Consider the following 16,032-nt stretch of genomic DNA (forward strand, 5'->3'; position numbering starts at 1 on the left):
TAAAGGAAGGTTGAGAAATACAACTTTGTACCCATTCATTTTATGATCTTGGTAATTGAAATGTTAAATGGTTTTCAATCGATACTGCACCTTATTCAAAACAACTGGCTTTTGATAACCGTAATGACAATATTCTGTCCATTTTCAGGTTGGTGTATATGGGACCAACTGATAAGGAGCTAAATACAGCATCATATATTTAAAACACTGGACATTTTACAGGTTCCATACACTGTGCATATTGTAATATTAGATTTTCGAGCTTATTATTCCCCCTAAGAAGAGTCTTAGAAGATTGAACATCTAAGGTTTAGGTTCAAGATGTGCATCCCTACAATAATGGTGAACAGATCCTGAACCCTGCAACACATCTAGCAGTGTGACTGCAGATGTTTTGCGTCAGTCAAATTGTCACACCGCTCCCCTTTACTTACCTTAGTTAGGAGCTGTACATTTCATGCCTGACCTTCCGACTCGGCTTTCCTCAAATGTGCAGCGCAATGGGTTTCCATAGTCCAGTGCATCAGTGTTAGTGGAAAGGAAGCCCGATTCTCTTATTATGGCACTAGCTACTGTTAGTTTACAGATCCCAGCCACATTGAGAATCCAGGGAAAAGGTAAGGTAAGAGAAGTGTGTAAGCCCCATGCTTCTGATATTTGGTCAGCCAGTGTGGAGATGGGTAGAGAGGGAGAAGGACCTCCTCGTGGGGGCCTGGCCAAGGTGGCCATTAACAGCTTCAGGCAGTGGGCAGTCCCATAGAAGAGGTGATGGCCTAGTGGTATTATCACTAGACTATTAACCCAGAAGTTCAGATAATGTTCTGGGGACCTGGGTTCAAATCCCACTGCGGCAGATGGTGGAATTCAAATTCAATTTGTTCTTTTCTAGATAGCCACATGAACAGACTGGGAATAGAGGGATACAAACGAATGGTCTAGTTGGGCACATGAGCGGCACAGGCTTGGAGGGCCAAAGGGCCTGTTCCTGTGCTGCATTGTTCTTTGTTCATCCGACCCGGCTGTTTGCTCCACTGCTGCAGTTATGTTCATGGAGGGTGGCCCCAGAGAGGAAACACGTGGTGTCTACACACCTTCTATGACAAGTGGCGCCGCGGGGGTTGGGTTACATCACCTCTAGAAATGACGGAGGCGATTCTCCCATCCTGACCTGCAACTTTTCTGGCGGGTCGGGGTGAGAGACGCGCGTTGCCGGCCTTGTTCCGGGATTTGCACGTGCATTGGGAATGCATGCGCATCTCCCCGAGCCAGAGAACAGTTGGAGACCAGACCTCGCTGGAACCCGGCGGGAAGACAGGTAAGTCATTGGAATCTTCTTTTAATGTATTTTAAATATGTTTTACATTTCATTATCGGGAACTTGCCGGTCCCGATTGAATCTCTCACCCTGCCAGGAATACTTCATTCCAGTGGGGTTTAGAGTAGCTCCCCACATTCGGGGAACTAACGGGAGATCCCGCTGGAATGAAGGGGGGGACAACTGGGGCCTCCCAGGGAGTCGTGCAGCAGGGGGTGGTGCCCCCTGGGCATGGGCACCCTAGCAGTTCCAGCTTGTGCCCCCAGCACTGCCCAAGGGGAAAGTGCCCATGCCCAGGGGCACCTTGGTACTGCCCATCGGGCACTGGGCAGTGCCAAGGGGTGGGGCCTACTGTGGGCGGGGCCTTGGGGTGATCGGTGGGGTGGAAGGGTCCCGCTGCCACTTTGCATGCGATCGGTCTGGGATGGAGGGAAGTGGTGGTCTGTCGGGGGAGGGGGGGGTGGGGGAAATCACCACTGCTAGGTGCGGGTGGCTGGACATTGGGGCGCTCAGAGGCGGGTTGGGGAGTGGGGGGGGGGGGGGGGGTTGGAGGAGCAGCACTGCAGGGGTCCTAGGCTGGCCAGTGATCAAGCTGGCCAGCAATCGAGGAGACTGACAGATCGGGGCCACAGCACATGCGCAGAGTTCCAGAACTGTCAGACTCCAGCGCGAACAGCCCCTCGGGTTTTTAATGATATTCATGATTGAGACCTCTGCAGTGCACAGAGTGGGGAGATTCTAGTGTGAAGTTGAACTGAGAAAACAGTCGTGATCTAAAACAGTTTTCCCACCAATTCAGCACCTTTGGGAGAATCGCCCCCGACATTTTTGTTTCGTTAGTCAAGTTTGTTTTGAAGTTTTGATTTTTTGTTAACAATTCCCCATCAGGTGTTTCCGATGGGCAATTCCGCTGCAGTCCTTGCGTGGGCCTCTGGAGAGGCCTCATGGGTACAAATCCTCAGGAAATTTGGAAGTTCTGGATCTTAATTCTTTTGGTAAATAACCTGGCACATCTAATAATGCAAGGGTTGAGCTTGGTGATTATAATGTTGTCAGCAATGGTGGGAGCAATTTGAGGAGATCAATTAAAAGGAGCACTCAACCCTAAAGAGCAAACATGTCTTATTAGAAAGTGCATCAAAACTAACATTCTTAATAATCTTTGAATACACTGAGTGCAGATCTTTGAAAAGTCGATTCACTAAATCACATCTTTGCGCACAACTTTTAAATTCCTACAAGTGTGACTATGAATTACAAATACTACTCAGCAACTTTAAAACAAAGGAATAGTCCCATACCTCTTCACTGAGAATGCTGGAGGGAAGTTTACCCTTAATGCCACCGTAATTGGCTGGATCCATCCAAAGCAGAAATTCCCAGCAGCGAGAAAATGAGATGGAGAGGGAGTGGAAAATCTCACGGGAATGAATGCTGCATTTTTGAAAACAAAAAGAATGAATTACTCAAACAACCCATTTATTTCATGCATGGCACCCTGATTCTAGCACCACTCACTAGAGCTGGAATCTTATCACCGTTCAGCCCGGCGAGATTTTCCCACCCTGCTACGGTGAATGGAGATTTGGCTGGCCGCCAAATTTTCCGACCTCGCTGCATCAAAAGCGTGGCGTGAATGGCAAGCAGGCAAGATCGCGCCCTGGAACTCCAAACCCAAAGTGCTAGAATTCTCAACCTGAGTGGTTTTGAAATTTCCCAGACATCTATCTCAGGTAACCTGTTAGTTTAATGCCAGCTTTTGGAACTATTTTGTTTTACTGAATCACATATTCAGCCCAGTAAAAAAAAAATCAGTAAAGGCAGCCAAATCAGACACTTCTAAATATATAATTACTGTCTATGTAAAAAGAAAATGTGAACAATTACTGCTAAAACAATTGTTTTTGCAGGTCTACACAAGGGGTTCATACAATATTACATTTCATCTCCACTTGTCCTCATTTACACCATAGATAATGTCGGAATTTATCATTCAAATCAGCGCGAGCATTGAGCGAGTATATATTGGGTCTGCTCAAGGCAAAGATAACAGACATGTAATTATATCACACTGTCTCATATACACAGGGTGTTCCAAAGCCTTTTGCAAATAATGCATTGTTTTCGAAGTGCAGTCCCAGTTAATTGGGCAAATGTGGCAGCCAACGGTTCACAAAAAGTAAACAGACTAATGCTTATATGAACCATTTGTGGTGGCAGATGAGGAATTAATATTGGATCCTTCCATCTTTTACTTTGACCTGAGCAAGCAAACCTGTCAATAATGAAATAATGAAGTGCCTGTGACAATTCTCTTCTGCTCTGAACCACAAGTATAGATTCTGTATTTAAATGCAGTGGGTTTGACTGAAAGCCATCTGTCTCAGATGTAGAAGTACGACCAAGTGAAACACCTCAGCCAGAAACAATGGGAGCTTCGGAATTTGGGTTAGGGATAATTAGATCAACTACAAAACAGGACAATGATACCACCCAAGTGGGAAGAATGTCACACAGTATAAAATTAATTTTTTAAAAATGCAACATTTTTATTTGCCAGATTTGCAGCAGAAAATTACAAAATTAATGATTTTATCTTCAATTTAGAAAGTACAAGGTCTTTAAAAGGGAAAAATATTTTCCAGATTTAAATAGGATTACTGACTGATATCTACCCTAGATTTAATCTCAAGACGCTACCCAAGATAATTAAAAAATGTCCATTTCTGTAGGAATGCAGACATTACCTCTTTGTGATGTATTCCACATATCCTACTGAATCCTCAATCCGCCGCTTCTTAGTGCACAGCATTATACGGTTGAAATTGGCATAGATCACAGATGAACCCAACCTTTTAAACTCTGCTACAAGCCTATGTAAAATAAAAACACATAAATGAGGCAACCACTGTACCAAATCACATCTAAACCATTTGGATGGGATACTCTGTTGGTTGTGCTTTTTTATAACAATAGCAGTAATTGAACCCGGGTCCCTGGCGCTGTGAGGCAGCAGTGCTCACCACTGTTTTCCTCTCGATTTCCACTGACTCCAGTTTTGCTATGGCTCTTTGATACCGCACTCAGTCAAAGACTGCCTTGAAGTTTAGAGCAGTCACTCTCATCTTCCTTCTGGAATTCAGCTCTTTTTTCCCCCATGTTTGGATTAAGGATGTCATGAGGTCAGGAGCCAAATGGCTCTGGCAGAACCCCAAGCATTGGTGAATAAGTCACAGTCCAGAGCAAGTGCTGCTTGACAGCACTATCAGTGACACCTTCCAACACTGTACTGATGAATGAGAGTAGTCTGAATTTTGCCTGGACAAGATATACCAGGGCAATTTTCAAAATTGTCAGGTAGATGCCAGTGTTGGAGCTAGTCTAGGGGTGGCTAGTTCTGCAACACAAGACCTCAATATTACAGCTGAGGATTTGTCAGAGCTCACAGACTGAATACACAGTTCATTCAGCTGTTTCATGCATTAATATGGAGTGAATCAAACTGGCTGAAGATGGGTAACTTGTGATGATGGAAAGGCAGAGATGGGCCATCCACCTTTGGCTGAAGATGGTTGCAAATGGTTCAACATTGCCTTTGGCACTCACGTGCTGAGCTCTGCCATGATAGAGGATAGGAATGTTCATGTCGTCTCCTTCTCCAGTTAGGTATTTAATTTTCCACAACCATTCACAAATGGATATGGCAGGGACTGCAGAGCTTTGATATGATTCACTGGTTGTTGGATTGCTGAGCTCTGAGTGTAAAATGTTCTTTTCACTATTAAGCATGCATGTGGTTGCAAATTCACCAGATTGACACCTCATTTTTAAGGTGCTGCTCCTGGCATTATCTCCTACACTCCTCATTCAACCAAGGTTGGTTCCCTGGCTTGAAGGCAATGATAGAGTAAGGAACATGGCAGGCCTCAAGGTTAATATGATCACGGTGCCGTTTATGATCCTTGGCCAGACCTCCAGGTTGTTGGTGAGATCTGATAAGATTGAGATTTAAGACACTTGTTCAGTGAATAAAGCTCAAGAATCCATGAGTTCTGAACAAACAAAAATAGACTTTACTGCACAAGGCCAGAAAGATAAAACAATTTACAATATGTATCGAGTTACTCTAACATTCAGGATTATGAATTAACAGACAAATTGGTCCAACACACCACATTGCACAATGAATGTCAAACGTAACCAAAACAGTCTCCACAGATTTCTCAACAACTCATCCAGTAACACAGTCAACAATCTCACTCAAACTCTGTCTCTCTCATAAGGGATTCCAATCTTCACCTTCAAAGATCTTGCCTTGGAATTCTCAAAGTCACTTCAACTCAGACGGTTTCAACAACGGCCCACTGCAGGATTTCAATCCTGTCTCCTGAAATTCTTTTCACCTGGATTGCTGAGTACTCACTCAAGCACCAACTCACAAGTGCAACCTCAGCTTTATGGACATGCCATGTAGGTAGAACACTAATGCTCCAAAGGGGAACCTTTGCTCCAACAGCCCTATTCAATTACCAGGGTTTCTCCAGAGCCCTCTTTACTTAAAGTCAGTCACCTGTAGCCTTTTCGCAACTTGAAGTCTGTTTCTCTGCCCTTCTCTTAACTGAACTTTAGTGGGAGTTTCTCTTCCCCATCTCTGTCCCCTTCATGGGAGACTTCCTTTTGGAACTTTTCCCTACCGTTTCTTCCCTTTTGGGATCTCTCCTTGCACTGACTTGAGGCACTACCCTTGCACGGCACTTTGCTCCCAGTCACTGGACGTGGGCTTTCACACCTTTACTCCCCTCTCTCTCTCTTTCGGTGCAAGCATATTGGGCCTGTTCTGGACCCAAAGAAATTACAAATTGCAGCATTATGCATGTGCAGTCCCCCTTTCCTGCACAGAAAGTCTGCAATCCGTCAGAAGTTGAAGTTTCTGATCTCTGAGCTTACCATTATTGGATTTCAGAAGTGTCACACAACACAACGGAGATGGCCCCATAGTGAAGATGGGATTTTGCCTCCAGGAGAACTGTGTGGTGGTGACTTCTAACAACATTTGGCTATGATGCTACTGCTGGTATCAAATCAGCATTTCTCAGAATATCACTGACCTCATCTTCCTGGAGCGTTTCCCTAAATTATCTCCAAACTCACACAGGCGGCTTCCATCTCCTTCCCAACATTCACAAACAGGACTGCCCTGATAGACTCAGCATTCTAACCTGTTCCTGCTGCAAGGGACTGAGTTCTTCCAATCTAGACTCTATTTCTCTCCCTTTTGTCCAGTATCTTTCCAGCTTCATCCATTCTTCCAAAGTCCCCCACCAGTTTAAAAGCAAATTACTGCGGGTGCTGGAATCTGAAACCAAAAGAGAAAATGCTGGAAAATCTCAGTGGGTCTGGCAGCTTTGACAAAGGGTCATCTGGATTCGAAACGTCAGCTCTTTTCTCTCCTTACAGATGCTGCCAGACCTGCTGAGATTTTCCAGCATTTTCTCCTCCACCAGTTTAACAGTTTCAAGTTTTCTATCTCCTACAAAGGAGGCAAACGGGGAATATGCGAGATAGCAGACAGTGGAATGAAACTCTCCAGGCTGAAGAGGTCAGTGACAGTCTGGGAAATGCTGATTTTATACTCGGCAGTAGTATCATGGTCCAAGTGTTGTAAGGAGTGACCACCACACAGTTCTCCATCGCGTTGTATAGCACTGTTCTGAAACCCAAACATGCTGAGCTCAAGAAGTCAGGAACTTCAACACCTGACGCACCTCAGACATTCTGTGCATGCACAGGCTGGGAGCAGATTCTTTTCACCATGGATGATCAAACCCTCTACAACTCCATCCCCAATCAAGGCAGCCTGAGGGTTTTTTGTTTCTTCTTTGAACAGAGGTCCAATTAATCTTCATTCACCACCACACTCCACTAACTGGCTTAACTTGTTCTCACATTGTACAACTTCTTCCTTTGCTCCACTCACTTCCTCCAATTGTTGCTATGGGAACCCCTGAGTTCTAGCTATCCCTCCCTTTTTGCAGAATATGTTGAACATTCTTTGCTCCAGTCCCAGGTCTCCTCTCTCTTTGTGCCATTTGTATTTGTCTCAACCTATATCATACAACATCGGCTTTTAATAATAGCACTTGCCAGTCAGTACAACATATAGAATTTTGATTTTTTAAAATTATAACCACATTGGCTTCAAGTGCCAGAACACTGCAACCACACCTTTGCTAGCATATAGGGTACAGGAATCTTATGAAACATTTATTCTGTGCTTTCATTAGCGATCTAGAGAGAGAACAGAGTATGCACTCAGTGACAGCTTGAAAGCAAACATTCAAAATTTTAAAGGAAAGAATGTGTACATACATAAAAAAAAACCTATAATTTTCAGAAAATGCGGATGGGTTTCACAAGATGCTTATACTTTATTCTTAAGGCATCTGTTCTCATACCCTGTTTTTCAAACTTACTGCAGAAACAGCTTCTTCATCATGTTGTGGAGAATACGGTGTAATGCAGGGTCATACAGCAGTGATGAGGGCGATCGCAGCCAGCGGTAGAAGTGCATCACTTGGTTATCAGCATACACATTCTGATAGTGAGTAATCTCTTTCACCCAGCCAACAACCATACTTTTCAAAATTCTAGGAAAACAGGAATACACTCATTAGCAGTGAAACTAAGGTTTAAGCTGGAACAGTAGCAAAAGATTCAATACTAAGCTCACATCACTGCTTTGATCCTCCATGTTGCAGCGAAACCATTAAGAAATTACTAACTGGTGGCTAGAGGGTTGTGGAAAATAAAGCGTTATGATGGTGTCAGTGTGACCTCCCCGGAGTATCAATGGCAGAGGGGCACGAAGGCGCCCAGTCAACCGCATGTTTAAAAATTGTAAAGCCCAAAAGGAAGTTCCCAATAGGCATCAGATCACCCACCTTCATTAGCTGTCATTGCTGGTTGTTTGCAGTTTAGAACACCACTACAGTAAATACTGCACAGTCTTGTACAAGGGAGAGTACCAAGAGTTGCAGTTCAGTGCCTTCAAAAACTGTTAAATATTTAGTGTTCAAGTAATAACCCACAGGGTACAGAAAGAAACTCACATAAGACTTTATAAGATCACCCCCAAGCCTCTTAAATTCTTACTGCCTTCTCTCCTGTCATCTTATAGGCCGGTACGAATAGGCAATAGTAGGCTTATGTCCCATCAACACATAAATCAGTATATTATTGAACAATTTTCATCATTTACCTTTCAATGAGCTAACACTAAAAGCAATAATTTACTTAAACATCTGAAGAATTAAGATATATGCAAATTAGTTTTTTGACCAAAAGAATATTAGATTGATCAGGGTCCCAAACCCTGATATAGGGACCCAGTGAAACTGCTGACAACCTGCCTGCTCTGCACAGAAATACCTGAAAGTGTTGGAGCACAACGCTGCCTCATCATAGCTGGCCAGTGCATTAGCTGCCTGGTTACCAGCCATCATGTCTTCGAGTGAAGCTTGCTGGATAACATCGAAGCTGACACCAATACTGGATGCTCCCTCCATATCGTTAATGTGATGGGACTGAAGGATAGTATTCACAGCCAAGCTCTGAATATCCAGCTCCACAGAAGCTAAGGAGAGAATGTTTTAAAAGTTACTATTAAGGGGAGCCACTATGTCAATATAACAATATTTAAAGTGTCATAAAATTCACAATAGTGACTGAATTCTATTCCGAATTAAAACAGAGCAAGGTTTTAAGAAGGTAAATTCTTGGAAAAAGGCTGGTTGCGCCCCTTCCAGATAACTGAAGAGTTGCAATGTAAAGGTTGCAACACTCAGCACCAGGAAATGCAGTTTGATGATGTCTTGACAGGGATAAATAAATAACTGGTGGAGGAGAACATTTCATACTACTTTAAGAAAAACCCACAAAGAACAATTAATAGCGAGAGATAAACAGTTACAATACTGCAAACTACGGGCAATAATGAAAATCAGTGGAGGCAAAACAGGGCTCCAACACAAATTTGGTAATCTATTTGATAATTCTATGCAGAAATGTCAACAAGGCCTCCAATCATGGAGAGTAATTTGCATTATACAGGCAACTGAGCTACATATATACAGGGGTATGGTAGAAAATGGTTACATGACTGAACTAGAAATCCAGAAGGCTGGACTATTGTACAGTGATAGAGGTTCACAGCATGGAAACAGGCCCTTCGGCCCAACTTGTCCATGCCGCCCTTTTTTTTAAAACCACTAAGCTAGTCCCAATTGCCCACGTTTGGCCCATATCCCTCGATACCCATCTTACCCATGTAACTGTCTAAATGCTTTTCAGAAGACAAAATTGTACCCGCCTCTACTACTACCTCCAGCAGCTTGTTCCAGACACTCCCGTGTGTGAAACAATTGCCCCTCTGGACCCTTCTGTATCTCTCCCCTTACCTTAAACCTATGCCCTTTAGTTTTTGACTCCCCTACCTTTGGAAAAAGATATTGACTATCTAGCTGATGTACGCCCCTCATTATTTTATAGACCTCTGTAAGATCACCCCTCAGCCTCCTACGCTCCAGAGAAAAATGTCCCAGTCTATCCAGCCTCTCCTTATAATGCAAACCATCAAGTCCTGGTAGCATCCTGGTAAATCTTTTCTGCACTCTTTCTAGTTTAATAATATCCTTTCTATAATAGGGTGACTAGAACTGTACACAGTACACATTATCTCAAAACAGGAGTTGAGATTTGTAATGACTCAGGAAGCTCAATTGTGAAGGAGGGAGGGAAAGATGGGTAACTGTCTGCAGTTTTGAACAACTTAAAAGAAAAGGGTGAAACTATCCACGCAAAGAAATACGTGTTGCTGCATTGCAGTCTACGTACTTGTAGAGTAACATCCTGGATTGTTAATCTCAACTGTTGATCTCTCATCAAATTCCATCACCAGACGATTATCGTCTGCCTCTTTCCCTCCCAGATCTGGCCGAGATGTTGGGGAAAGCCACAGGAGATGGTTGTGTCGTCTAAGATGTCTGGAAAAGAAGAGATCTGATCCAAAAGTTGAGATGTCATCTGGAAGGTTTCCAATGGGAATGTGGTAATATCTGAAAAGGAATTATACATTTTGTGTTAAACAGCATTTGGTTCCTACATAGCAATTTGCTCACAGCCTTCAACGCTCTTATTCCATCAGACTTTTCCAATGCCATATTAACATCTTCAACCAAATAGATAGAATCTGAATAGATCGCATTCTGCCAGCATCAATTAGTCATCTTTGGATATACACAAGAAATCTGAGTGTATTTTTTTCCTTTTGAATTTTTGTTTTAAAGTTTCACCTTTCAACTTTGAAAAGTATCTCTCCACCTTTGGATGTCCCTGAACCATGCAGCTCCCAAGCTAAAAGGGCCATCGAGGAGCTTTCTCCAATGTTATTGTATAACTGGCACTTGGGAGGTGTACAAGAGCAACCTAGGATTACACGTGCTCAGATTTTCTCAAACATATGGACAAGATGGCTAAATCGTTCTGGCAAATTCCACCAATATATGGTAGGTTCGAACAGGTTTTCCTCTCCAACCTTCTCTGCTTTTTGCCTGATGACACAAATTGATGTGTAGTAATTTATTCACATGGTCATGAGCCTTGACAGAGTGTCAGCAAGCCATTCCATGTTGGGGGTGCAACAGCAAAGAGCAATCATATCCTTACGCAACATCTACACAACCACATGCCTCAAAAGGTCACTGGATGGGTAGAGTAGAAGACCTCTTGATTTTCACCCCATCCCACACTATCCATCCTGCCCCAACCTTGAAATGCTGGGGCAAATTGTCGACTCTGCTACAGCTGTCCTGCCTGAGTCAGCACAGTGCAGAGATCTCCTTTATCATCATGGTACTGGGCTTTGAACTCACTCAAGTTCCATGCCAAATTTTAGTTCGTAAATGATAAAATGGGGGAAAATAAGCAATGTTTTCTGGTGGTTGTATGTTTAAAGGAAAAACAAGCTATTTTTAAAATGTAAATTGGAAAAAAAGACAGATTGGCTGGGTGGGTGGAACTAGGGCTTTGATATGCTGATTAGCCTAGCAACACTGCATGTCAAAAGTTAAAGTTGAGATGGTATGGTAAAAGCTCAAATGAAAAGATAGGGTGAATTTCACATTCACATTCTAAAAGGTGAGCTATGTAATAAAGGTAACTAAATGGAACATCTGAGAAGGTTAGTTCAGGTAAGGGAAAATCAAAAGGAAAAAAGCGCACATCAGAGGCAAGTTCACCAATGCATGGTTGTTGTTTTGAGAACACAGTCCACACAGCAGGAAGTTGTGTCCACTTCCAACAAGCTGTGCACGGAGAAAACCTATTTTTAGATGCCAGCGGTCTCCAGTCTAAATCAGAAACAACCCCAAAAGACGCAGGTACCTGTTGTGTGGCAACTATTGCTGGATTTTGCTTATGCTTTTAAAATCTATGGGATGTTGTTTGGGGAGATTTACCTCTGGGTTAGGAAAACAGAGGGATTTGCAATTGGGTATATTTAAATAAATTGTGGATAGCTATTAATGTAGATAAGCGTAATTTTAGTTGATGTTCTTGTCTGTTTTACTGTTTAATACACATACATTTCGTTTAGGATCACCACAAGAGAATCAGGGACACCCTTCACTGGTCTTCACATCTTTCCTCATGTTATACGAAATTGAAAATACAGCTGAGAGCAGCCAATCCAAAGTTCCCTTCTGGGTCTTGGAATATTCTAGTATTTATCAGCTATGCCCTTAACATAAGCCACTGAAAGAGCTTGACAGGAACAAAATCAATTTCACAGACATGTTGCATTATCTATTCACTTTCAGGAACTATAAATTCTCTTACCTGGCCATCTCAAATGCCTTGGACAGAATGCTATCTAGGCTGAGGTAGTGTCTGATCATTCTACGAACACCATGACGCTGCCAATCCAATACACCATAGCTAATATCATCATTCACATGAACAGGCACCAATGGAAACTCATCCAGAACTGGCATTCCATTTGTCAGCCTCTTCAGGTCCCACTTCGATTGTACAGCAATGAGAGTTGGACCTCTTCTTTCATCCTTAAAAATACAAATTAAAATCAAAATCAGCTTCCTTCCACTCCTGCACAGACTGTTGCATTAAGATGAATCTTTAATTATCTCCCATCTCTATTTTTAGTAAGAGATACAGCAGCAGGTAACAGATCGTCATTTTATTATCCTTTCTGGAACTTACTGCAGCAGCACACAGCTGAGTACAGTTACCATACTATGCAAAGGAAGTCACAAGGTTGCAATTAAATATTTAGAATGCACAAATATATGGATAATAGTGTGCAGCTTTGACCTATTACTAAGTAAAAATCAAAATGATTCAAATTGGTATCCATCCTACAAAATTGCTTTGGAATAATCTGTCTATATTGTCAATTTGTAATGTTAGGAAAACAAAAGGTAGTTTAGGGATTTATATTTGTATTGGCAAACATTAGAAATAAGGTATATAGTTTTAAAGTGGGTTTAATTTAATGTTTCTTTACAATGGAGAGTGAAACCTATAGTTAGATTCATGATGGACAAAGGGATTTGTGCGTGTGGGGTTGGTCAAGTTCCAATTGTGTTTCTGTTGTGCTTAGAGAGGGCTACAGTGTGAGGAGTAAATAAACTAACAGTGGTTGCTCAGCAACTGGGGTCCTCATAAGGTAGAAAAGCTTTTAAAGTTTTAGTTGAATATGTAGCAGTTGAAAGCAGGACACCAGGGAGTGAACATCTCTCAACTTTACCAGAGCATGGTAACTGCAAAAAGGAAGGATTCCTAAAGAACCAGGGAATTGGGACGGAAATAATGTCTTAAGATGACTTGAGAACAGAGATCAAGGTATTGTTGAGGAGAATTCAAGAAAGTGTAAACAAAGTGTTCTGAGTTAAAGAGACAATTACAGTAATCAGATTTAAAGTGGAAAAGCAGACTTGAGGTAAATCAAACATTTGATGCTTTTTTTAAAGAGTCTGGAAATCCAGAGTTAAAGCAATTGCGAACAGTTTTAATAACTGGTGCTCAGTTAAAAATCACACAAAACAAATGCATTTAAAATACCGGAACACATGCACACAACATTTATTTTAAAAAAGGAAGTGTGTTTTCTGTTTTAAATTTGGAACTCCAACAGTGGGAAAGAAAACCTACTTTTTAAATTGGTGTTTTTCCAACACTTCATCCCAATAGAAGTCATTACCTTGTAGCTCAGCAGAAGCCGTTGAATTGCTCTGTAGACTAACTTTGGGTCCTTTTCTGCCTGAACTTCAAACGTGTGCTTATCAGGTGGCAGCAGTTCTTCATCCAATTTCTCCAGCATAGCAGTACGCTCAGCTGCGTACAGGTTATTCAAGTTCGGCATCTGATTACTACGCACCTTTGGTAAGATTAGAAACAGCAGCCACTGAACAAAATTGTATACTCCATCAAAAACCTTCATACTTTTAAACAATACAAAGAAAAGGCCTACTATTTTTTCAGAAAGCAAGTGACTGCAACAAGTAGTCCCTGATCAAATGCAGCACAGGGCATTTCTGTGTACTCTACAGTCTTTTGTATCAATGTGACATTTTGCACACCAGTTATCAATTTAGTGATAATTAGACTCATTTTAATGAGAATTTTGTTTGAGATCCAAATAGCAACCACTTTTGTTACAACACTAAAGCAGTTCAGTTACTTTGCTGAGCTGCAATGCAAGTAGTTACAGATCGCAATTTGCAAGCAACCCTGATCGCCAATGCAGCACAGGGTCAGATGGTGATGCCCATGCAATATTAAATCTTAAAACCTTCCTGGCTCTCGTCCCTCTCCTCCTGATGCATTTCCCCACCTCTCATCCCACTCCGCTACCTTGATGTACCTCAGCCTTCCACTGTTGCTCGTTGCATCTTCCCAGCTTGCAGCATTGATTAAAGAATCATAGAATCCCTACAGTGCAGGAGGCCATTCGGCCCATCGAGTCTGCACCGACCACAATCCCACCCAGGCCCTATTCCCGTAACCTCACATATTTATCCCCCTAATCCCCAAGACACTAGGGTCAATTTAGCACAGCCAATCAACCCGACCTGATGTTAAAGTTTTTCAAGTTCCTCTTGTAAACATCTTGAATTCCAGCCAAGGTCAACCCAACAACCTTGAAACACATTAAAGTTCCTGATACAAGAAGTCTTTTGGAATATACTCAACTTCCATCAGATATAAATGATTGTGCCTCTGGAGGCATTTACGTATAAGACTTTATTAGACTTGCTTTTCTTAAGTACTTTGGTATTCATCACTTTTGCTTAAGGTACTAGAGACTTAATAATGCCTGTGGCACCATACCTTGTAAAGAGGTAGAAAATTCTAGAATGTAGTCTTGAAAGATATAGGGGTAAAGTCACTCTTCTGTCAGGAGGAAGGAAAACAATATACCATGGATGGAACTTTCCCTTCCCACCTGATGTTTTTTAAAAATATATAATGGACAGTGGGTGCAGGGAGAGTTTAGCTTTCTCAAGCCAGGTGCTGGTGATCTTGTTGTCATGGACACACATTTCTCTCAGCAATATTTTGGTGCCTGATGCTAATTTCCTATTATTCCCACAAATGTTTTGTCAAATAGTCAAATATGCATGGTGAGCTGCATGTGTGAATTTTGTTAGTCATCTCGAGGCAAATTAACTGTTAAGATTGATCCTAGTGGAGCTTGTGTACAACTTCTCACAGGGCACTTAAACCTCTGGTGCAATCCACACAAATGGTTAATCTTTAATTTGAATGTTAGTGAAGTCAACTTTTCTGGATCAGTAGATAAAATGAAGGCCCAAATTAATGTTCTCCATTAATTTAGTTGCCACCATAAACAATCATATCTTCTCTACACGCACTCTCCACCTTTCACTAAATACATTTCTGAAAGGAAACAAAGGATGCTAACATTGATTAACCAATCAACTGAACAGAATCCTCAAGCTAGTGGCTTATAACTGGATCATGAATCCACATTTGCTTTTATTATTCCCACCTCATTAATTTTAAATGCACCCAGATTGTTCCACAAGTGTTGTCCCCTTCTTTAGGTCTCCCACCAACAACAAATGGTTGTCTTTCAGCTCCATTATTATTACCCTATAACCAGCTTCCAGGTTTATGCACAGCATAATTCCAGCCATCAGCTTCTGTTAAGACGATCCTCAATACAGACTGCAAGGGGATGACATATTTGAAAATGTCCATTGTATTGAGATAGCAACAACTGCTGTAAACTCAGAGGGAACAGAATATTAGTTATTAGTTTCATGGCGCTGGCAAAGACACAATATCCATGGTATATTGTTTGCCTTCCTCCTGACAGAAGAGTGACTTTACCCCTCTATCTTTCAAGACTACATTCTGGAATTTTCTACCTCTTTACAAGGTATGGTGCCACAGGCATTAGTAAGTCTCTAGTACCTTAAGCAAAAGTGATGAATACTGGCATGAAAGTAGAGTCTTAACATGTGCACGTTCAGTGGGAGTCACTGCTAACAGTTAGGAAATAGTGGTCATTTTTACTCTCAATAGCCCAAGTGTGCAATAGTTGACTGTCCTTACCCGAGATCAGCTAGTACAGCATGGAATCAAATATGATCCATTTTTGATCTTTATAATATATT

General features: G+C 42.0%; 1 protein-coding gene across 1 annotated transcript in view; it reads right to left on the reverse strand.

The window, feature by feature from the left end:
* The window catches only part of pole (polymerase (DNA directed), epsilon), a 108,136-nt gene that overhangs the window by 19,598 nt on the left and 72,506 nt on the right, over positions 1-16,032 (reverse strand). Inside the window, exons 36-42 of the mRNA XM_078227360.1 lie at positions 13,590-13,766; positions 12,209-12,432; positions 10,208-10,428; positions 8,744-8,948; positions 7,789-7,962; positions 4,063-4,188; positions 2,617-2,749 (exon numbers count right to left, since the gene is read on the reverse strand). Coding sequence (XP_078083486.1) covers positions 2,617-2,749; positions 4,063-4,188; positions 7,789-7,962; positions 8,744-8,948; positions 10,208-10,428; positions 12,209-12,432; positions 13,590-13,766 — 1,260 coding nt within the window. The remainder of the gene's footprint in view (positions 1-2,616; positions 2,750-4,062; positions 4,189-7,788; positions 7,963-8,743; positions 8,949-10,207; positions 10,429-12,208; positions 12,433-13,589; positions 13,767-16,032) is intronic.

The sequence above is a fragment of the Mustelus asterias genome, chromosome 13 (genome assembly GCF_964213995.1).
Source record: "Mustelus asterias chromosome 13, sMusAst1.hap1.1, whole genome shotgun sequence".
Classification (NCBI taxonomy): Eukaryota; Metazoa; Chordata; class Chondrichthyes; order Carcharhiniformes; family Triakidae; genus Mustelus; species Mustelus asterias.